Source organism: Aspergillus foveolatus (genome assembly GCF_047715535.1).
Source record: "Aspergillus foveolatus strain CBS 279.81 unplaced genomic scaffold BDW70scaffold_28, whole genome shotgun sequence".
Lineage (NCBI taxonomy): Eukaryota > Fungi > Ascomycota > Eurotiomycetes > Eurotiales > Aspergillaceae > Aspergillus > Aspergillus foveolatus.
In genome coordinates this window covers 1-21,771 of record NW_027396092.1, presented here as the reverse complement: position 1 = coordinate 21,771, position 21,771 = coordinate 1, and the positions used below count along the sequence as shown (strand labels likewise).

Sequence of the window (21,771 nt, the reverse complement as noted above, 5' to 3'; positions counted from 1 at the left end):
ATCCCTGGTTATGGTTATGGTCTGGGTAGGTGTCATTATTCATGAGCACAAGAGGTCAATCATGGTCAAAGAACTACCGCACAATCTTGTAATTTCCTCCGCTGACAATCTCAATCTTACCCTTTGATACCATCCCCGCCAGAAACTCCCTCAGCTCCTCATTACTAAAGGGGAACCCACCAGGCACCGCAATCTTCAACATCATAACGATCCTCTGCAGCGGCATCGCGCCCTGGTTCGTCAACATACCCACGATAAACTGCCAATACAGATTCATCTTCTCCATAGCCGCCGCTTCGGCCGACTCCTTTGCGACTGCAGCATTGGCCGCTGCGACGGCGCTCTCGTCGGTGTCTGTTGCTGTATGGGGCAACGTAGAATCGACAGCTGCGTACTCAGTGTCGTTGGTTGTGTCGTTTGTGGTTGCTGGGAGGGATTCGAGAACACGGAATGTATCTCGGTGCCCCGGGACCTCAGTCAGAATACGGCGGCTTACCCAAAACAGGCACGCGCTACGGACAAGCGCAGCAGACATGTCGAGTTGCGCCGAGAGCTCGGTAATTGTCTTTGAGACGGCTTCGCTCTCGGCCGTGCCGGAATTGAATGCGTAGATGACTGTTGCTTGCCAGGTGGAGACTTCCTCGACAAACACGCGATCCTCGAGGTCAAGTTCGACGGTGACTTGACCAAACCCATTGAGCCAGGTGAGCTTGCGCGACTGCTTGAGGGATTCGAAGCCCTCGGCGTAACGCTGCTGGAGCTCGGTGATTTCAGACGGGACTTTGAATTGATGGCCCTTGAGCTCGGGCCAGAAGAAGTGCGAGAGGATCTTTGCATGGAGTTCGGGAGTTTCTTGGTCTTGCGGATTCGTCATGCCCTGGTCGTTACGGACGACGGTGTCAACGCGTCTGGAGTCAAAGATATCGCGCAGCATGACCTCGCATGCTTGTAGGGCATTGTCGCCGAACCGGAGCTTGAGGAGTTCCAGAACGGACATTTCCTGCTCAAATTCTGCGCGTTTCTGGAGGAGCCGATCTGCGAGCATGTCGCGTAACTCGCGGACAAACGTCTCCTTAGAGTCGAAGATACTGATGAGACTGCCGATGACATCGGAGCTCTTGGACTTGCGGTAGTCGGGTGCTGCATCAACCGGGTCCGGCACCCAGTTCAGGTCGTCGAAGTCTAGCTCCCCGGTATCATTTCGCAGAGAGTTCTGGTGTGCCTTGCTCAGCTCAGCTGCCAGTTCCACTAGTGTTTCGGCGTTGGATGGACCCCGACCATCCGCGTCAGCCGGATCTGCTAGTAAGCCGCCAACGATTGCATTGACTGTGTCGTCGCGGTCCCGGAGATACCTGCGAATTGGCCGCGCAATTCGATCGAGGAGGACGCCTTTTGGATCCAGGAGGTTGAATGCACGTATTATAGAGATATACACTTGCAGGATCTCCACAGTTGAAGCACCAGGATGCAACAGCCGCCGATTCAGCGCTGCCACAAACGCCTGGGTAAGATGGTGGCGCGCTGCAGGGTGCGTGGCGAACTGCCGCAGATCCTCGATTGCTCCACTACTTGCAGGCCATTCAACAATCACATCAAACAGCTCCCCTACTCGAAGCGCTCCAAGCCGAGCAATGCCAATTTCTTGCCATTTGTCCAGATCACTCTCTCGGATAGCGGGCTCTGGTACATTGATAATAGGAAGGACTTGAATGGCAAGTTGTGCATACACGTTTGTTATCCATTGCCGCAAATGGGACGAGACAAGTGATGGGCCTTCCCAGTGACCAGTATAGGCAACCCGGATGAATTCCGTCATCATTGTGTCCATGACTCCAGCAAAGGCTTCCTGAGCCTTCTCACCCCCTAACCCAACAAGCTGTAGGTTTTTGAGCAGCGACAACAGGCGTTCTCGGGCCGTAGTAACCTGAACATCCTCAAACTCCGTCATCATCTGTGATCGGAACTCGACCGATGGTGCGTCCCGCCAATCCTGATATGACATGGAATACTGCCTATCAACCTCCATATCGTCCACGCTAGCACTTTCGTTGATATCCGCTCTCTCTTTCAAGCTGCTAATTCCGAGTATCACAAGAGTATGTTTGGTCAGGGTTCGTGTAATCAGATCCGAGAGTGAAGGCCCCGGAATGGCGTATCTGATCATCAAGTGGAATGAGCGTTGAAACTTCATAAACAACTTCTCTTGCGCCCCTCGCTCTAGGACAGGAAGCATGTATTGAACCAGCGGAGTGAAGTAAATCCGGCGCATCAACAGAAGACATCTCACAAGGAGCCCCTCCAACAAGCTATTTCGATCGAACGAAGTCGATATAGACTGATATACGTCGGGAAACTTCTCTCTCAATAGACCATCTGGGTGCGAGGCGGAGCTCACAATGGACAGATCTTCCTTGAAATTCTGCAAGAAGTGCCGACGAATCTCGAGTTCGTACCAGTCGAAAATGCTATTTGGCGCGTCCTCAGGCTCTGACTCCCTTGCAGGAAGCCTTATCAAATAGGTCAAGGCATCCCTGGTCTCCTTTGAAGACTTCTTGTCCCGATTCCATAGTTTCAAAAAGTCCTCTTCGTCAGACGCTATGTGTAGCAGTAGGTCTTCAAACTTCCTATCGGGTATTGACAGAAACGTTGTTGCTGAGCGCCATGCTCGATTTCGCGTCCCTTTGTCCGAGCTTAATCCTCTCTGTATTGACTTGGTTGTCGGTGCGAGTCCGGATATGAAGTCAATTGGAGATGCGGGGGCGAATACGGACGCGAAGATGTGGCTGCGAGCCGCGCAGATAGATGAATCTGGGGCCATTTCAAGACTCATTAGCCGGACGGCATTCTTCGAGGGCCCGATCGTCCGGTTCAGGATAGGATGTTGCGGCTTTCAAACAATTCAAGTAAAATCATAAACAAATCGCGGTCCGCCGGGGAGCTACGACTGCTGAGTCAGCTTCTTATCGATAAGATAAGAGCTGCTTGAGCCTGAGGCTGCATTATCCTCCGCCATGTCCAGGTGCGAAAACTTGCTACAGAGGAGACCTGAGAGTCAAGCAATCATAGACGTAGATCACTTCGTAAATATCACAGGCATCGGCATCTATGGGGTATCTCTCCGCTATAAGAATGCCCTCGAAAATATGCACAGGAAGCATGCTGTTCATGCCCAGACGTATTGCGGCCGACCCGTCTCAAGCAGCATATAACAAAAACAGGACCATAGTTCTCCTCCAGTGTCCATCTGCCAAGTCACTCTCACTTTGCACTCTTGTCATCCACCTTCTCCCATTCACTATCAGTACTCGCGTACCCGGAACTGTCGCCGCTCACACTAAGGCGTTTTCGAACTTCGCTCGAGCCATCAGGGACCTGAAGTGAAGTCGACGCAGTGGCTGGTTGTAGAGCTGATTCAGACGGCTGTCCAGCCTTCAGACTCATTACATGTTCTGTCTCTGTGTCACTATCCGCACCCTCTGTTGTCCCTCGCGTCTTTGCATCACTCTCTGTACCTTCGGCCGTCTTCTCTGATGATGTTTCCTGCCGAGCCGACTGACCTTGGGCTTGCTTCAACTCCTGAGCAAACCAGTTGATCGAATACCAGAGCGCGCCCGAGAGGATCGATAGGATAACAAAATGAATGCTGTATGTGGCTAGAAGGAGAATGAAGAGGAGAATTTGCAAGGCGGCAAAGGTGGCGTTGGTAGCAAGGAGGAGGGTTGGGGTCGGGCCTGCAGTAAATATGCTCGACCAGAGCTCCTCCACAAAGGATGCCATAGCTAATCTCGATGCGCGGTAAGCGTCGTAGATGGTAGATGTTGGAGAGGGGGCGTGCGGAGAAGACGTTCCTGGCACAGCTGACCTCCGAGTTAGCTGGGGTATGACGCGACAGATCTCATACTGTAATAGGGTTGAGTCTACTGAATAGCACAGACCTTCAGAAGAAAGCTCCCATGGAGTCTGACGACCAGAATTGAAAGGTGGAGTCCGAGCTAAGCAGCGGGTTGACCGGCGGAGGTTGACTGCCTGAGGAACAAGGTACCAACCGGGCTGGAGAGGAAGGATGAGAGCCAGATGAAGTCTAGCACGTTCAGCAGGCGCTCGAGTATATACTCTGAAGATACTCTTGAGGACCCTCACAAGATGATGAGACCAGGAACTCACCAGGCCGAGTCACGACACCAACGAGGGGCAGGTGCCCGGTTATGTAAGGTTGTTATTGTCGGGCAGGTCAGGACGCTAACCCGTTCGGTCTCAAGCATCAATTCACCCGTCTATAAGGCTTGGTTATAGTCTAAGGACACTAGTCCAATGATCCCATGTACGACTTAGACCTCATATAACAGTCTTATGACAATGCAACACGACGATCGATGAACGTCCCGCCGCATAACCTACTATCTACGTGCCATCAAAAGACAGTTACTGAACATACTCAAGATTTCGCCATTGTGAACAAGGCCGAAATCGGGGGTGGAAAAAGGAATAAGAAATGACTACAGCAGAAACTCAGGAGCAACTGGCTGCATTTTGAAACCGGGTTAAAATAGCTTCGTACCTGTATTTCCCTCTATTCCCATAAATGGTACCAAAGCGATGTCGGCGCCTGTCTGCGTGCTATCAGAAACGACATCGTAATATTAAATCATGGCCATGGAGTCAGGTACATGGCCAAGCAGGGAGGCCAAGCATAAGAGGGAGAAGAAGAACTGGCTTGATAGTAGATGTGGCTAAAAAGAGTGCCGCAGTTATCGAGATGAAAGGCAGTCTGTCCCCCAAACATCCCGTGCCTACTCCTCTATCAACCTGACCTATCCATCTCTACCCAAGATCTGCTGGAACACCTCTTTTTACTCTGCCGCCTACCTAGTCGAGACGCACCTTTGATCTGATTTGCGTGTTCCCACAAGACACATTTCTACCTTTACTCTTTTAAGAACATTATCCCTTGGGCAATCTTACCAATATTCGTCCTATCCTGTCCAACCTAAGCAACGCAGGGCTTATCCTTCATCCCTACGCCATTCTGCGTTGAAAGCTACACAACTCTGGCTCCTTGTCACCGGGAACTGATTGGAAGTCAAGATGGTGCTCTCGAAGTATAGAATTCGTCTTCTGCAAGGCACACTTTTCTGACACTATAGAGTCTGCAGGCAGCTCGTGACACCACAAAAGGCCGTCAAATGATCCACGCTAATCCTGCTTTGACCCCCTTTACACCTACATAGCTCAGATCTGGGCAATGCGATTTAAGATTGGAACCCTTCTGCCCGCGCTAGCTGCGCCTTCTAGTGGCCTCTGAACCCCGGAAGCATTCTTTGGCTCAAGGCCTCTGAGAGAGTGTGTTGCTGAGTCTGTGCAGGGGGTCATACGTTATTTGTCTGAAGAGCACGGCCTGCGTTACAATCATTTACTCGTTTGAAAGGGGGGTTGCAGTACTCTCACTATAACGAGGCGCAGCGTTTGTCAAGCCCAGGCGGTTCTCTTCCTAGAGACCATTTCGCACCACGAGTCCTCACCCAACTCGTCGCTGAAATATGTTCTTGGGTCATATGACCTCATCCACGGAAACGAAGGAACTATGGCTGCTACGTCAATTCATCCATTTTCCCTATCCTTTATACCTCCTTTGAAAATGATGATACCGTGCCCAGAGGCTGGATGAATCGTTGCTCATCTTCTACAGAACTATGTTCGTCGTTCGACTCCTGTTCAACTAGTTAGGGCTTGAGGAACAAGCGTTGGATCTTTGGAAAATACTGACCGAGACGAACAAAGGTTACATATGAAGAAAACTTCACATATCACGCAGTTACTCAAATAGCCCGATGCCCCTATAGAGGCTGGCGCTCAAATGCGGACAGCACACACCAACATCATCAGCCAGACCCAAACCATCTTCCTCCCTCCAAGGAGCTCCCTTAGGCACAACATAACAACTACAAGGACTTCACTCTATTGCAGATATCGCCACTTGGAAGACACGCTCAGTTCTCGACCGGAACATCCTTCTGAACGTGAACCAGCTTATTGGCACGTAGTGGTCTTGTAAGCGATGCTAGATCAAATGTCTGCTTGTTGCGAGAGGATTAATCTGAGAGCATGGCGGTCAACGTCAAATGCTTGCAGTCTGGTCCACTGGCCTGCCTCACTACGGACGGTGATCATATCTTCTGCCAACTCGTTTACGAGCTATATGAACAAGGCGAGACTAGAGAGAAAGCAAGCCATCAAAGAGAGAAGAGCACGAAAGTTATATCATCAAAAAGAGGTGCAGCTGGGCTCTTCAAAATGCTTAACATGGTGGGATCTGATGAGCGGACTATGAAATCCGTCTGGATCACTATGTCCGTCTTGCCCAATTATCCATAGTGATTGAGCTGCCCTAGGTGCTCCTTGCAAGCTTTCAGCCAGCTGTTTGCGCTCTGCGGAGGAACAAAATTACAGTCAACTGCCATTTGAGAGTCTCCTTGTCCCGCCTGGGATAGATGAACAAATAAAGATCCCCCCTCGACTTAATCTTTGAGAAACGGATTTCAGTTAAATATCCGCTGTGATGATACACGAGACAGATTTTCTGTCTTATTATGGCGTGCGCGTAATGATTGAGAGACTGTATACAATTTCGTTACTTGATCCGGCACAGGTAAGAGTTCTTGTCGACAGCTTACAGCATTACTATAGTCTTATACAATGTTCACCTGGCACACGAGACCCTAAACTGGGATTGTCCTAATTAAGGTCCTACTAGCTGAAAAACGTGAGAGCGCCGCGGGTATTAATCCTATCTTTTGTATCTGTCATACTAATCATCACTGGACTAACTATTGGAGATGTGGTCATACATGCAGTTGCAAGTGTTACGAGCGTAAGATACCTGGCAATTCCAACCACGAGCAATGTCAGCAGAAGTGCGTTTAAAGCTACTCCACTTGCAGTAATACCTGCAATTCACCTGCCACAACAACGAGCTCTGCCCATACTGTAACGCATCCCGTGGAGGCACTGCTAGCACTCACATACACGAGAGGATGCTACGAGCCCTATACAGCACGTGCTGAAAGGAAACAGCCTCTGCACGCCCCCAAAGCACTATACAATGTCATGTGCTGCCTTGTAATCTCGTCCCTTGGTCCCGGGGGCGTGAGAGAGCCTCCCAATGCGGTCATCAGTGTCCTGCTGTCTGCGGCGAGCAATGCTCGTCCGCGAAGTATTGTCAGATCTCTGCTAAAAGAAAGGCTGTCGAGAACAGATAGGTCGGCTTTGAATATCTCCACTTAAGACATTCTCTAGAAGTATACTACGATATGTTCACACAGACTGCGTAATCTTTTCATCCCTTCACAAAATTAGTAGACTGCTATCTACCCTTCCTCACTCGACCCATGCCATCCTAGGCGGCCATGAAGCGACGAAAGACTCTTGGCTCCTCCACTGCATAAACTAGCAAAGAACACCTTCGTGGGCGGGAGACAGCTAACAATGAATACAAGCCACATCTCGCTCCTGCAGGAATTAAAGTCAGTCCGCGCTAGCCATAAACACGTATTAATCGCATGAATAACGTCGAACTCACTGATTCCACACAATAACATTCCCAATTTGGTCTTTTCCTCACGTTATATATCTCACGGTCAGCCATTTATCCCACTCGATACGGTGAAAAAGATAGTTAGGTATGAAGGAAAGAAGACACATACGAGTCGCATCAGTAAAGGTCGTCAAGCGGCTCAGTCGGATGGTTTTGACGATTGTACAGGCGCCCGCACTGAACAGGGACAGAACACATTCGTCAGCGTCAAAATAAAAAGCCCTCAAGAGATGAATTTGGTTTCGGTGAGCCACGGCAAGAAGAGAATATTTGTTTGACTTACACTAGCCCGCTACCCATCAGAAGGCACAATCCAATACGAGTTGGGACCGAAATTGCACGAATTCTAGCGAAGAGTACAACCGGGAAGAGGGCCAACGCAAAGTCGCAGAAGGCAGACCAGGCTATATATGAAATACAGGTTAGTTCCTGGTCTTAGTCCTGACAGTTACCATTGCGCAGTAGGAGGACTGCGTGTGCGGCAGAGCACGACTGGAGGTTATACTTACCTCCCTGCACATATCCGAAAATCTGGATGCGTTCCCTGCCCGGACACTCTCCAGGAAGAGATTCAGCCCAAAGTCTCTGGACAGGATCACACTGCACAATAACCAGAGCGGCCGCGATACAATTGACGATGAAATTGCTCCATGCTAGCGTCCACAGGAACATCGTGCGAAAGAGCGTATGGTAACCCTGGATCTGCTGGAGGAAGGCAACAATGGTGAGTTTTCCGAGCCCGATGGCAATCAGGGCGAGGAATTGATTGAGCCACCCGAACAGGAGTGCATAACGGTTTTCGGTCATGTTTAAGACTGGCCCGGGGACGCCTAGGCCTGCTTGTGCGGCGAGTGTGAGCATTACCATGCTGGCGGCGCCGAAGGTCTGAGCGAGTTAGCTTTAGACCAGGACCAAGGTCTATTGGTAGTAAAGAAGAGAAGGATCATACAAACGTGAGGATCGCCAGCGGCAGGTCAGCAGCGACTCTTTTTACAATGCGGAGGGCTGTGTGGCATCTAGCTGCTAAGAGAAATATAGCTATGACGAACTCAACCCAAGTGACGATGAAATAGGGCTCGTCGAAGCCTGTATGCGAAGATTCGTTCATTTGGCAACATCACACTGGCTTTGAGAGGATCTGGCAACCCGGGCAGGCCGGCGAGAGGGTCATCTAGCTGCAAGATGAATCAAGGTTGGAAGGGAGATTCCATGCCGCAGATGATGCAATGAACATGCCTGGTGCACTCTCAATAGGATGGCATTACAAGCACTGATAAGTCACTTGAAAGAAAACACAGCAGAACTTCGAAACGAAAAATGAAACTCTAGGTCTGTGTCTGGATACAGTCATGTGACGGTCTGGCATGCCGTCACCGTGACGATTTTAGTCAGCATTCCTGATGCCCCTGAGCTGGGATAAACAAAGCTCTAGGTAGGTATATAATCTTGGGGAGGAGCTTACTGTTTTGTTCTACGCTATAGGGCTGCTGTATATTGGGCGTTTCCAGTCTGCGACAAGCTCAAGTTGAAGAAGCATAAGCAGGCATCAAGCAACCAACATGTCCACAATATCTTCGTAGGCAGCCAATGCTCAAGTTCAACATGCAATCAAGACTGCTTCTAAAATATGTTTCGCCAAATCTGGCTTGCTTTCGCGGCTCAGAGCGCTCGTATCGATCTGGTCAGGGCAACACAAGGTGTCAACTATCAAGTAGATGCTCGCCAGCTCGGGCAAGCTCAGAAAGCTCCAGTCAGCTGAACGGCATTAAGAGAACCAAGATGATCTTTAAGTCATAAGACTGTTGAGACACGATTAGATGTCCCAAGTCCTATTGCGTAAGCTTCCCCGTCGAAGAGTGCTTTGTCTAAGCAGTATGTCAAAGGATCAAACATTCCGATGAGAATGCCGATTTGTAGCGGACTCGCAAAAGAATGAGAGTGCATTTTCACCGACATTACCTCTCATAGACTAGTATGAGACCAGAAAAGGCGTTGACGCTTGGGCAAAGCAAATATCAGCTGTGTCGTCGACGCAGCTGGTACTGTGCAACACTAGGGCTTGGTTGTCCTGCAGCGCTCTATGGGACTCCATGGGTGGTCTGCAATGAATTAGAGTTTGTAGGTAATGGCATCGATAATAAATCTCGGGCACAACCAGTGCTTCTCTTATGCCGTGGCAGGCTCGGTCCGAGGGACAACTCGATTCCATATCTCTGTCTGCGGTTCACAGAGGAAGCGGCAGATCCTGCAGAACCTTAAGAGCTGACGCTCTTGACAGTCTCCATTAACAGTTCAAAGTCAAGCCCACTGTCTCTGCTGCCACTTCCCAACTCAGGGGTGACTTATACCCTCATAATGAGGCTGTGGAGAAAGGCAAGCAGTGTTGCGTAAATGCAAGGCTCAGGGTTTCAGGTTGATTGGTGATGAACGCTCCCGCTTACGTTGACATCTGCTCTCACAAGAACCTTCTATTGGGTATCTCTGTTATTTGGACCGGGTATCCCGGTAAAGGTCCCATTAAGGGCAACGTCGGTGGATGATTCGAATCTTTCACATTTGTAGATTTCGAACGGGCCTTTCTTCGAGCAACTCCCCCTCACCCCAAAACTGGGCAGATCAACAATGAGCAATTATCAACTAGGACAAAGTGAACAAGATATGTTTCACTTTGGATTGAGAAACGTCAAACTTGCTGTTGGCGTCTTACCAGTCTAGCGGAGCGGTCCCGAAATTGAACTGGACGGAGCCTCTGGCTCAGGATCGATCTTGAATGGCCGATGCCTCACCGCTTCTAGGGAGCAGCTCAATTCCTATCCTCGGGCCGGACCGCCAAAGGACGGTGTGGGACACTTTACGAGCTGTCGAGTCGAGATCGAAGCGAACGAGGCTCTGGGTGACACAAGTGCCGACGAGGCTTGTACCTCAGGGTCTGATATCCACATGCCATCTACCGGCAGTTACCGAACTATCCAGCAGGCATGGGCACAGCCGCGACGGAAGAACTCATGGCAGCTTTTGCGCCCTAAGATTCAAGGCCCACGAACGGCCCAAAACCGATCGGCATGAGCCCGCGTAAGGATCAAAAAGCGGCTCAGGGTCGACCCAAGTTTCAAGCTGGGTGCGTGTTTCTAACCGAGCTAGCACTTTTGATAGTCGAGAATCGAGATCCGAGGTTGGATCAGATGCTATCCGAAACGCCAAGTTAACGGTCTTTTCACAGGAGCGTTGTTTCGGTTCACTGTCCTTGGGTCACAGGTGTTATTCTCATACGGGTTGGAAAGTTGACATTATTGGCTCAGCCATGAGCTGAACCGGGGCGCGGGCGATCTTGGAGTGATTTGGCACCTGCGGGTGCCAAAGAAACAAGGTAGATTATACGAGCAAGCCACTAACAGTTCTAGAGATGTGGTGGGGAAGTCTCAGACGAGCCATGGCAATTCCGAGCCGGGCTCTGGAGTTTCGAGTCCGACTGTCCAACCAGTCAGTAGTCATAATCTAGAACAATGGTGCGATGACTACTTCGTGGGTACTGCACTATACGAATCTCGACTAGCGCCGGCGAGGAGACACGAGAGAACAAATTCGACAGCGTCAGCCAGCATGACTGTCAGACTGTTATGGGTCAGACTATGACTACCGTCCAGCAAAAGCCAGTTAGATCATGCCCTTAATTGAGGTCAGGCACCGCCTTAATCTCGAATTGCTAATCTGACCCATGGCGTTGAGAGAAGAGGTTGGCCCGAACTCACGACGCCCCAGCCTTCCACCGACTTCCACCGATTTTCTCTACCGTGGAGTTGCGATCTCACTGGCCTTCTGGAAAATATAGACCCCACGCAAGGCCCTTTGTTAGTGGATTGTGGGCAGTGGACCAGCTGGCTTTGAATGCTTAGAAGCCAATGCCGCTGCTAGATGAGGTAGGAGACCCAGGGATGGAGCCCGGATGACCAAGCCCCGAAGCGCCAGCGACCCGCCGTGTTGTTATGGAGAACGCACCTATCATGGAATCGCCCGTCAGCCACCAACTCTACTTCGTACACATGCGGTCTTTTGTGGTGATTGTTGGTTGTGTTTTCTGCTCTCGTGAAAGCGGAAGTAGAGGATATGGCACAGGTTGTATGACTCGTCGGTGCCGGTTCACAAATAACGGGTGCAAAAAACACGTGCAAAAAATACACTTATCGCAATAATGATGATATATTATTCCGCCCTGCTGTACGCAGTATTGTCTAAAACGCCCTCTTTGAGTGGACTTGTCCTCCAGCCTCCAGAAAGTTTCACAGAGGCAAGTTAAGGGAGTTGGTTGTCTCAAAAATGCCCTTGTCGGTTGTCAAATAATTGGATCACCCGTCCGTTTTCGTTATTGGTACTGGCGTGCTAGGGTGTCGGGTTGAGAAGTGTCTATATGGTTAGGTGCAAGTCAATCAAAGAGCTTATGGCAAGGGCCGGTCCATCCGCCATAAGGACATTGCTTTATTGCGACTCCATATCACAAGACGTTCAGGCGAACGTGGTTGTTGGATGATGCCCATGTGTTGACGTTTATTTTCTTTTAATTATTAGAACGCCTTTTCGCTTGGAAGCAATCTTGACTATTACCCAGAGCGATGAACCCAGCGTGGAGAGACTTTCAATTCGAGTGCTGGCTTTGTTATTCACGTCAGCTGAAATAGGATCTAGGCTGCTATTTATTAGGCTTGCATTGAATAAATGGGGTAGCAAGGCCAGATTTGGTCGGAATGCCCTTACGGAAATAGTTTTCAGTCTTAACTGCAGGCGCAGTCAGTACCGTGGAGATAAGTCCCGTGATTTTTGATTCTCCATAATACGTTGGTGGCCTTGGGCACTTGATTAGCCTTGCGGCGAAGACGAGGATGAATGAAGATGATAAGGCAGCGAATCTGCGTTGGCCCAGATAGCATGGACCACCCTGGCTATCCAGTGTCCACCTAGGGCTTCCGGGGTTCGGGGTCAAGCAGAAGGCTGCCAGGCCCAGCAGGATCGATTAAAGTGCCACAGCACGTGGTACCCAAGCAGATCGTCGAATCCTGGCCCGCGTGGCCGGAGACACAAGCGAATCAAGATGGGTCAATTCAGAACCAGGAGTCAATAGGACTCACGAAGCTACCAAGGCGGCTGAATCCCCTCCGTTGACGGCGGCGATGCGCTCTAAAAAGTCGTTCCTTGTCATCGCCAATGAGTTCGATGATCGGATACGCGCGCCTTCTGGCGACATCCGTGTATGTTATGTTCAGTATTTGTCGTAATTGAAATAACAATATTGGATCAATCAGATTGATCCGAAAGCGAGGTTGGATCACAGTCATAGGTCCGTTCGGAAACGCAGCGCCGAGAAACGGCCCCCATCATTAGCCCACTGACCTATGGAGTATAGACTGGCGAAGCCGCGGCCGCCATGGGCTGGCGGTTGGGCGGCTTCTCCAGTGGAGAAGAGGATGAGACCCAAAAAAAAAAATAAATAAATCAAGGCACTAATCGGGTCCAGACAAAAGAGCCGATAAGCTCGATTAGTGGGCCACGTAACGAGTTTCCAGTGATGTCTCCAGTGGTCTACGGCGTGCTAGTCACCTGTCACTGTCAGCACAAGAGACCCAGACAACACTTGCCGTCAGTCAATCTAATTGACTTTCATTTGACGTCGTTTCATTAAATGGTTATCGATAGTGCCTTGTAGGTAGAACCTCTTGTCAAGAAAAGAGTTAGTATTGCAATGAATCCCGAGCCGTCGAGTGGAAGCTTCATGGAGATGGACTCTTCAAGTCCTATTCGTCCAGTCATTGATTCTAGTTGATCTTTACCCTAGCAATCCAAGTCATTCGCCTCTAGTCCTGAATCCCGGTAAGTTGTCGCCCTTTAGATATTCAGCCCACGCTGGAAATTGAAAAGGGGTGAAGGCTAAGTGTGTGTGGAAGAACCTCGTCTGACAGCCTCCGCCCCGGCGCTTCCATCAGAAGTCCCTGGCCAATATGCTGGCGTTAAAACATGCGGCACCAGCCATGTGATACCGTATTCGTGCACGAGAGATATTTAAAACCTCAAAACTCAAGGCGTTCAAGCTGTCAGAAAAGCTTTTAGGCGGGGTGCATCACGATGATGAGGCCTGTGCATTATTTGACTCCTGGGGAACACTCCAGAAAGCTGTCGGCTTTTTCTGTTTGGTTACCGCCTCGCTTCGCGTCACGAGCGAAAAAGGAGAAATGATAACCAAAGCGGCTGCCGAGTCAGCGTCAAACTAGCCAGTGTGGCTGGCTAGCGCTAAGTTTGGGGGCCAAACGCCGCAGCCAAAAGTTCTGATGCGGCCTGCAGCTAGGGGGAAACGAGAGCCAGTTTTATGACTGCCAGGCGACAAGTGTCGGCGCCTTACAGCTCTCCCCATTAGTATCCCAGGCACTTCCCGGCATTGGAGAGCCAGTCCAATCACCTCAACCGAGTTTCAGCCAACCGATTCCTTGTTCCGAACACAGGTCTCGTTAATTCAACTGTCGGGTTGCTTATCGCCATGTGGCCCAGATCGCGCACCGCATTTTCCGTCACACGGCGATCTTGTACAACTCCACGAGCCCCGTTGTAATCAGGCATCATCCGTCGGGCGCTTTGCATATGTGGTAGACCTCGGGAAGGTCTTTCCTTTCTCACAAACAGAGGACTGACATGGTTAGTCCACTTGCCAAGCCTTGCGTAGAGTAGGAAAAACTATAGAACGGCATGGAGCAAACCAAAGGGAGAGGAAAGGAGAGTGCCTCTAGAGCAAAAAAAAAAAAAAAAAAAAAAAAAAAAAAAAAAAAAAAAAAAAAAAAAAAAAAAAAAAAAAAAAAAAAAAAAAAAAAAAGGAAGAACAGCACCGGTAAACGGCTATCGGTGTACGGCGGAGAGAACATGGAAGAAAAGGGTTAGATCCAGCGACCAGTGGGTCTACATACTTGTCCTGGGGCTGAAAAGACATGGTGAGATCATGTTCTTCGTAGGAAAATTCGTCTGTTCCATGATATAGGCACTGGGCCGGGGATTCGGGGAGCTCTAATGCCTAGCTGGGGAGCTCACTTCCCCGGGTCTCCCAAGCTCTAGGGATCAGATTCATAGCCTTGTCCCCGTTTGCTGGATTTTTAGCGTTGTTTCTTCCATGCCATTATCCCGCCGGTGGAGTTCGAATCTAGAAGGAAATGGTTGACGGCGGACGGGGGCGCCAGGCCCGTAGATTAGCCCGTACCGTCTGACAAGACAAAAATCTTCATTCATGTGGTGCTCGCAGGCCGCAAAGCTGCCAATAATCGTATGTTAAGCTATTTTCGGTTCATCTTTGTATCGGCGCTCGTAAAGATCAGGAAAGGCATCAACCGTCGAGAAAACGCCCGCCGTCGTTTCGCAAGGTCTCTTGGCCAGTCAGATCATTAATCTTGGGAATAAAATCTCGTGAGATCGGGAATCATGAACAGAATCGACACGAACTCGCCGGGACTACTGGATTAAAGATGTTAGGACTTGGAGCTGGGGTTATGCAGAAGAAGAAGAGGGGACACTGTCCTTGAGATCAACGGTTGGATTGAAGGACAAAGAACGACGCCTAACGGAAAGAATTGACCATGTTAAGAATGAAAACAAAATACGAGTAAACGGCGGGGCCAAGACTGTAATTTCACGAGCCCAAAGGGTTATTATTATAATTAACTAGGAGCCCAGAACATAAGGATTACTAGGAACAGAACTCAGGGTAAGCTGAGCTGCCACGATAATGCTCCTAATCGACGAAGTTGGTCCGGGTCCGGCTCACGCTTATTATTTTCTTGTTCATCCTTTATTATCCCAGCCCGTTATTCTCGTTCAGTGGGACTCTTAAAAACTCTCTTTTCCAACCAGTCTGGGGATGGCTCCGAGTTACTGCGTCTAGAGTCTCGAACGTTGTCCTGCTTTTGCTCCCTCATAGTGCTCAGCCAGGTTGCGAGCGCTGGATGAATTATGTAGGTCTGAATCTCCTGTCTCAGTATTGTCTCACCACCTCCCCTTGTCGACGATGTGCTTGTGCTTGTTTTAGCTGGGTTTGTTTGTGTGCTGCAGCTCTGGTTTGTATACTTGAACCTGTCTCATGCTTTCATCTTGCCTTTTCTGCATCTGGCTGTCTGTCAATTCTTCTGCCAATGTTGTTATTCGCTCTCGTGTGCTAGGTCACGGAAGCCATCTATTAGTCCGCATACCCCTCCTAAATACGAAGGGCTCTACGGAGTAGACACCCATCGTCGTGTCCGGCGACTGACCAGCTCTACAACAGTGAAACGACTCAGAAACGCCATATTGTTATTGCATTGGTCTTTGTGTCTTTGAGACGATAGGGCATCGCTCTTCGAATCTCATTTCGGGCTTCAGAAACAGCACAGCCTCGAGTATCTCGCTCATTGGCGCCTCCCAGCACATTGGGCCGAACTCGGTGATAAGCAGTTCAATCTCCAAGTCTGTCCGACTCCGTCGCTTCAAAACCGAACTCTGATTACACGTTCTACCACCACGGTCGTGCTTCTTGTGTTTGCTGCGAGAACAAGATAGCCTTTACGCAGAGATCACAGGTATATCTTGTTCTACCGCCCACCGAGCACAGAACGCTGAGGCTTTTGGAGACAAATCACACACCGACTTAGAAATTTAGAGGCCAAAAAAAAGTTCTCCGGTACTTTCTTCAATATGGCACATAACTCGTCTAGTATGGTTGACTGCAGGCTCTCTGTCACTCCTCGTGCCAGTTCGAACTAACGTGGGACAGACTACAGCTGGCAACACCGGTCACCACAGCCTCTCCACCCAACTACAATGGCTATGGACCAACAAAGTTTCCCACAGACTCATGGCCTACCCTCACATCCAGGATACCCTGCAGGTATCGGGTACCCTCCGCATCATCCCTCCGCATCAGGCTACTACCAACCCGGACCTCCTTCATCCCAATATCTCTATTCGCAGCACTCAGGTGTATCACAAAACCGCCATCATCCTAGAAGGTATTTCCTGACAATGCCTCACCTGAGTGATCTCGTGAGTAAGTGACTAACGAGCAGTTTGACAAGCGCCTCTATACCATACTCGCTGAGCAATACTAGCGCAGTTCCCACCAGCTCTCCGCAAATGCAAGAACATCTGTTTACATCATCGTGAGTCCCAATCAGCAGAAATTACTGGGAACGTATGGCTAATACCCGGGGTTAGTCCGCCCTCATATATGATCAATCAGTCGGAGTATTATCTTGCCCAAGGCTCTTCAATATCGTAGGTGCCTTTTCCATATTTAATCTTCTACAACGGCACTAACGTTATATAAAGTGCCAGCTCAAATACCGGATCGTTGGCCACTAGCCCTCAACCACAACCTCTTGTGTCCCCAGGAACAGTTTACTCGTCACCCGATTCTGCGCCTCTTCCAACAAACCCACCGCCATATCGAGTATTACAGAGTCCAAAGAAGCCAAGGTGTTTTGATCACGGATGTAATGGCCGCGAATTCTCAACTTTCAGCAATCTTCTGCGTCACCAAAGAGAGAAATCAGGCGTTGTGGCGAAAGCAGAGTGTCCAAGCTGTGGCGCTGTCTTCACGCGTACCACTGCGAGAAATATCCACGTTGCTCAGGGAAAATGCAAGGCGTCCGGAAGAGATACATCCAGTCGTTAGAATGCGATATTCTTGAGTCAAGGTGAAAGCCGGAGAAAGGATATTATCACTAGAGGGCACCCACCCCGAATCATGTGCCCTATACAGACGGACAACCGCTCCAGTCTCATTACCCTCGGTTTATAGGACCAGTCTTTCCGCGGACCGCTACCTGTATGTCAAGTGGAGTACTACCCTTTCAAAGAGAAACATCAGGAACTCATCCCTCCTTTGCAGTGCGGCACATTCGGTGTACATTTAGGACTGGGTAAGGATAATCATGGCGCAGGGCTATTCAGGCATTGGTGTTATTGGGTACCGTTTTGAATTAGAATTCTTCAGACCATTTTTGCTGGGATAAGCCCAGTGGCTCGCTTGTTACCCATTTTTTATTTGTACTCGGCAACTTTGCATATTTCCCCAACGGTGCTCTCCGTATATTGTTTAGCCTTGGTGTCGCTGCTCAGAGGATGCCCCCACCTTGGCATTATTTAAGACACATATTTTATCTAACCAAACCCTGATCTAGACCGAGTTGAGAAGCTGCGATTCGTCCAGAATGTATAAATTGTGTATGACTAGAGGCTTTTAGCAGCACATTGATTACACCTACCTCTCATTCCAAATTAGTCTAGCAGAGCTCATGAGGTTTGGTCCTATAACACTCCTTGTTATATATGAGGAAGCTAGGAGTGAAGACTATGATAATGAACGTATAGTAGGCAGGTGCAGCTACAGCTGTTGCCAAAAGTTTGTCGGATATCTCATAGACCCAGAGGTGCAAGGTGTCTCCGTTTGCACCACCCCGCTATGCAATCGGATCAGTATTGAGATCGTTTGATCAGTGTGTATTTATAGTTGATGCTCATCGAAGTTACTCCTAGTTCTTTAAATAATCAATGCACTTGACGATCTACTCGTTGACATACTAAACGACAAAGTTTCCATCTGACCGTTAAATATATCTCTACGCGTCTTTGCCTCATTTCTTCTTCCAGAAAAAAGCCTTAAATCTTCTGGAAAGTCTCCCCTTTTTTTACCTGTAAAACGCTTATCTTCTGTTCTCAACGTCTGCGTCTCCTCCCTGAGCTGCATTTATTAGAGATGAATTAAAGTGGTTGTTCAGCAATCTAGTTAACTTATAGTTGAGATGGATTGCTTACGTCACAGATCCAGATCACCTGACACAGTGTGTCATCAGAGACCGCGATTGAGACACCATCAAACGACGATAACTTGTGACTCATTCTTCACAATGCCATTTCTCTTTTGATCGTCTCCCTTTCCGAGTGTGTGTGACGGTTCCTCTTTATAAAACAACTCAATTATCGGCAGATTGTGCCCACACCCACTCTTGTTTCGAGCTCAGTCTGAGACTGTCTACTTCGGCCTCAAAAATGACTCTATACCAAATACACAGCATACGTGAAGAATTTAGACACTGCCGACATACATCTCGACTGATATTCTTTATACGTAAAGGTACGCGGATACTTGTTTGAAACTGATACGGCTGCATATCTTTCCGCGAATTAATCAATACCGTTGCACGCTCTCCTTCGGTAGACGTGTCTTTGCTTGACACAGCATGGCCTCTGTTTTCACTTACGACCCGGATCCCCCTAGGGTGTCTTCCCCTTGGTCTACCTCAGGATCTTCAACTCCCCAGGTGGTTTTAGTTGGCAATCGAAACACGGCCGCTCGCACCCGCTCCAGCACTAGCTTGTATAGTGCAGGGCACGATTTCCTTTCTGATTATGGGATCTCTAAGCTGGAGCCAGAACCGCAAGAGGGCCCCACAGAGTACAAATTACATCTTCTCTTGCGCCCACGGCGTCCCTATACTACTATTTCTACGGGCCACCTTGTGGGTGGGTCTTATCATTCCCGTGCAAGCTTGTCTACATCTGGCCCCGCACCCGCAGCATCCTCAACTGAGGAGCCGAGCTTGAGATTGCCTCAGAGCCGCTCCATAGACAGCCGCCAGCAACGCCTGCAGCAGTTGACAACCCAGCTACTATGGCGCCTGCAGCAATCGTCGCCATTCCATTCTTCTACGACGGCCAACCTAGTGCTTCCGGTTCTACCGGAAGCAACGCCCAGACTGGGCGCGACTTCAAAACCGTCACGCCTTCTTCCAGGCCTTGAGGAAAGCCAAGGTGCTCTCTACGAGATTGGGGTTGCGGATGACGGGACATTTGTAGGGCTTATTCATGACGAACTAGAGGAGAGTTTGTCCAACCTACAAGCCATGGCTGCCAGTTTGGGCTGCAAAGTTGAACTTCTCCGCAGAGTAGTCGTCGGCAATTGCGAATGGGTTGAGGATCAAGGATCCGATGAATTAAATCCGGGTAAAGTGCATACTGAGAATCTCTGGGTTGCGGAGGCGCTGGTAAGCCCAGACTGGGACTACTATCGTGCAGAACTATGTGTGACCGAATCACTTGAGAAGATGTCCACATCGGACCTCGCTCCAAATCCAATGTCGGAAGGGTACGTTTCTAGCACTAGTCAGATCAGAGTATCTATTGCAGGGCCAAATACTGTTGGCAAATCTTCCCTTCTTGGTACATTAACGTCGTCTGTCTTGGACAATGGGAGGGGAACGAGCAGATTGGGCCTATTAAAACACAGGCACGAAATCTCATCCGGTGTAACGAGTTCTGTTGCGCACGAGCTTATCGGATACACTCCAACGCCATCCGCAGACGGCTTTGATGTGGTCAACTATGCCTCAGGGAACGTTGCAGCCTGGGATGATATTCACGCCGCCTCCAAGGGCGGTCGTCTAGCGTTTGTCTCCGACCTCCCCGGCTCAGTGCGATATTTGAAGTCTACATTACGGGGACTTGTCAGCTGGGCTCCTCACTACGTGTTCCTCTGCATTGCTGCCATTTGTGAGGAAGAGGTTTCTTCAGGGCCAGGCCCCGATTCTGCAGAACAAGCGATGGACATCAATTTGGCTTTATCATATCTGGAGCTCTGCATAAAACTGGGCATCCCGGTTGTTGTGGTTATTACGAAGCTGGACCTCGCGTCCCGAGGTGGCCTGAGGAATATTCTCGCCAAAGTGTTATCCGCATTGAAGGTCTCCGGCAAGAAGCCAGCCATGCTCCCTGTACAATCCCATTCAGTTGAGGAGGGCGTAGACCTACAGCACATCAACTCGGCAGAAGCGGAAGAAGTGAGAAAACTCATAGCCGCAACGCATGATTGGACTGCGACAGTGCCTATCGTACTCACGAGTGCTGTTGACGGCTCAGGCATAGACAAGCTTCATGCCCTTCTTCGGAATCTGCCCATTCCTTCCAGGCCACCCGTCAGGACCATCAGCATGCCGAAGTCATTGCCAGCTCCCCAACACCCATCGAATGTCTTCGACGTCGACGAAGTTTTCGCAATTCCTCCCTCAAAGGTCTATTCAGAACAACGTCAACAGAACCCCGGTGTGGTCCTCTGTGGTTTGGTCCGTTACGGCTCTATTTCCGTTGGTGATGAGCTAGTCATCGGGCCTGTCACAATCAACACTGCGCTGGAGAACGGAAATTGTCCAGGGGCTCAAAGGCTTGGTTCAGACCGCAATTCTTCGCAACATGGCTCTTACAGAAGTCGGCCACCGTCTGGGGAGTTCTCATCCTCATTCCTCCAGAGCTCATACACAGGAAAGCCTGCTTCAACTGCCCAGGCACTCTGGCAGCATGTTCGAGTTGTTAGCGTCCGCAATCTTCGACTTTCAGTCCAAAAGTTGACCGAAGACCAAGTAGGCACAATTGGAATCGAGCCTCTATGCGCCACCCCCTCCGAGCAACCTCCGCGCCTAGGCAAGATTCGAAAAGGTGCGATTCTAGCCAGTGAGCCATTGACTTCTGGCACTTGTCCGTTGTTGCCCATTACCGGGTTTGTAGCCAGTTTCTCGTCCAGCGAATTCTCATCTTCCTTGTCTCCCCCAGTTTTGCTGGGTGGCAATGCAATAGCGTATATTGCGAACGTCCGAACAACAGTGAAACTGACCTGTTTGGCGCTTGCTGGTGATGAAATCATATCCTCCCCGCCATCACCTACAGAATCGGAGTTTTTCAGCTTTGACGCAGACTCGTCAAGCAAGCCGAACGTGAATAAGGTGGTCAGCTCCTCTGACACCACGGTGCATGGCACTATCGATATAACGTTCTCGTTTGTTGCCTCAGCTGAATGGGTTGAAGTGGGATCTAAGGTACTTTTAATGCCGGGGGCATCAGCTGCGTTGGCTTCTGCAGAAGGCTCTAGCTCACCTTCGGGCTTGGAGGGATTCGTTGGTCATGTTCGCGAAGTTACATACGCTGAGGAAGGTGGAAGCTGATATTTTGTTGGAATATAGTACCGTTTTATATTGCTGGCTTAATCTACTTTTCATGTCACGTCCGCCAGTATCATACAGAACGATCTAATCATATACATAGATTTGATTTGATTTGATTTGATTTGATTTTATTATTTAACGTCACTCGGCGGATCACGGGGCCCACGTGATCTGCGGCCTCCCAGGGGGCAT

General features: G+C 49.7%; 5 protein-coding genes across 5 annotated transcripts; 2 read left to right on the top strand and 3 right to left on the bottom strand.

Annotated features, from left to right (window-relative positions):
- Positions 1–31: 31 nt before the first annotated feature.
- On the bottom strand, positions 32–2,836 carry BDW70DRAFT_137348 (anaphase promoting complex subunit 2). The gene has a single exon (XM_073737020.1). The coding sequence runs from the start codon at positions 2,828–2,830 to the stop codon at positions 74–76; it is 2,757 nt and encodes a 918-aa protein (XP_073595375.1). The 5' UTR covers positions 2,831–2,836; the 3' UTR covers positions 32–73.
- A 222-nt stretch (positions 2,837–3,058) lies between these two features.
- BDW70DRAFT_137345 (V-type ATPase assembly factor PKR1) lies at positions 3,059–4,157 on the bottom strand. The gene is made up of 2 exons (XM_073737019.1): positions 3,936–4,157; positions 3,059–3,857 (listed from the first exon to the last, which is right to left on the bottom strand). The coding sequence occupies exon 2, from the start codon at positions 3,775–3,777 to the stop codon at positions 3,259–3,261; it is 519 nt and encodes a 172-aa protein (XP_073595374.1). The 5' UTR covers positions 3,778–3,857; positions 3,936–4,157; the 3' UTR covers positions 3,059–3,258.
- Positions 4,158–7,364: 3,207 nt separating this feature from the next.
- Positions 7,365–8,699, bottom strand: BDW70DRAFT_150698 (uncharacterized protein; the record flags this gene model as incomplete). Its single annotated transcript, XM_073739193.1, has 6 exons — positions 7,365–7,506; positions 7,577–7,607; positions 7,701–7,768; positions 7,875–7,995; positions 8,101–8,476; positions 8,541–8,699. The coding sequence occupies 6 exons, from the start codon at positions 8,697–8,699 to the stop codon at positions 7,365–7,367; spliced, it is 897 nt and encodes a 298-aa protein (XP_073595373.1).
- A 5,244-nt stretch (positions 8,700–13,943) lies between these two features.
- BDW70DRAFT_150697 (uncharacterized protein) lies at positions 13,944–17,277 on the top strand (the record flags this gene model as incomplete). Its single annotated transcript, XM_073739192.1, has 9 exons — positions 13,944–13,961; positions 13,992–14,076; positions 14,123–14,232; positions 14,452–14,456; positions 15,089–15,194; positions 15,977–16,125; positions 16,219–16,301; positions 16,369–16,596; positions 16,922–17,277. The coding sequence occupies 9 exons, from the start codon at positions 13,944–13,946 to the stop codon at positions 17,275–17,277; spliced, it is 1,140 nt and encodes a 379-aa protein (XP_073595372.1).
- Positions 17,278–18,491: 1,214 nt separating this feature from the next.
- Positions 18,492–21,690, top strand: BDW70DRAFT_137284 (uncharacterized protein). Its single transcript, XM_073737018.1, has one exon. The coding sequence runs from the start codon at positions 18,829–18,831 to the stop codon at positions 21,577–21,579; it is 2,751 nt and encodes a 916-aa protein (XP_073595371.1). The 5' UTR covers positions 18,492–18,828; the 3' UTR covers positions 21,580–21,690.
- The last annotated feature ends 81 nt before the right edge of the window (positions 21,691–21,771 follow it).

Coding starts and splice junctions, on each gene's coding strand:
- BDW70DRAFT_137348 (XM_073737020.1), bottom strand. CDS start 2,830: ATGAGTCTTGAAATGGCCCCAGATTCATCTATCTGCGCGGCTCGCAGC.
- BDW70DRAFT_137284 (XM_073737018.1), top strand. CDS start 18,829: ATGGCCTCTGTTTTCACTTACGACCCGGATCCCCCTAGGGTGTCTTCC.
- BDW70DRAFT_137345 (XM_073737019.1), bottom strand. CDS start 3,777: ATGGCATCCTTTGTGGAGGAGCTCTGGTCGAGCATATTTACTGCAGGC.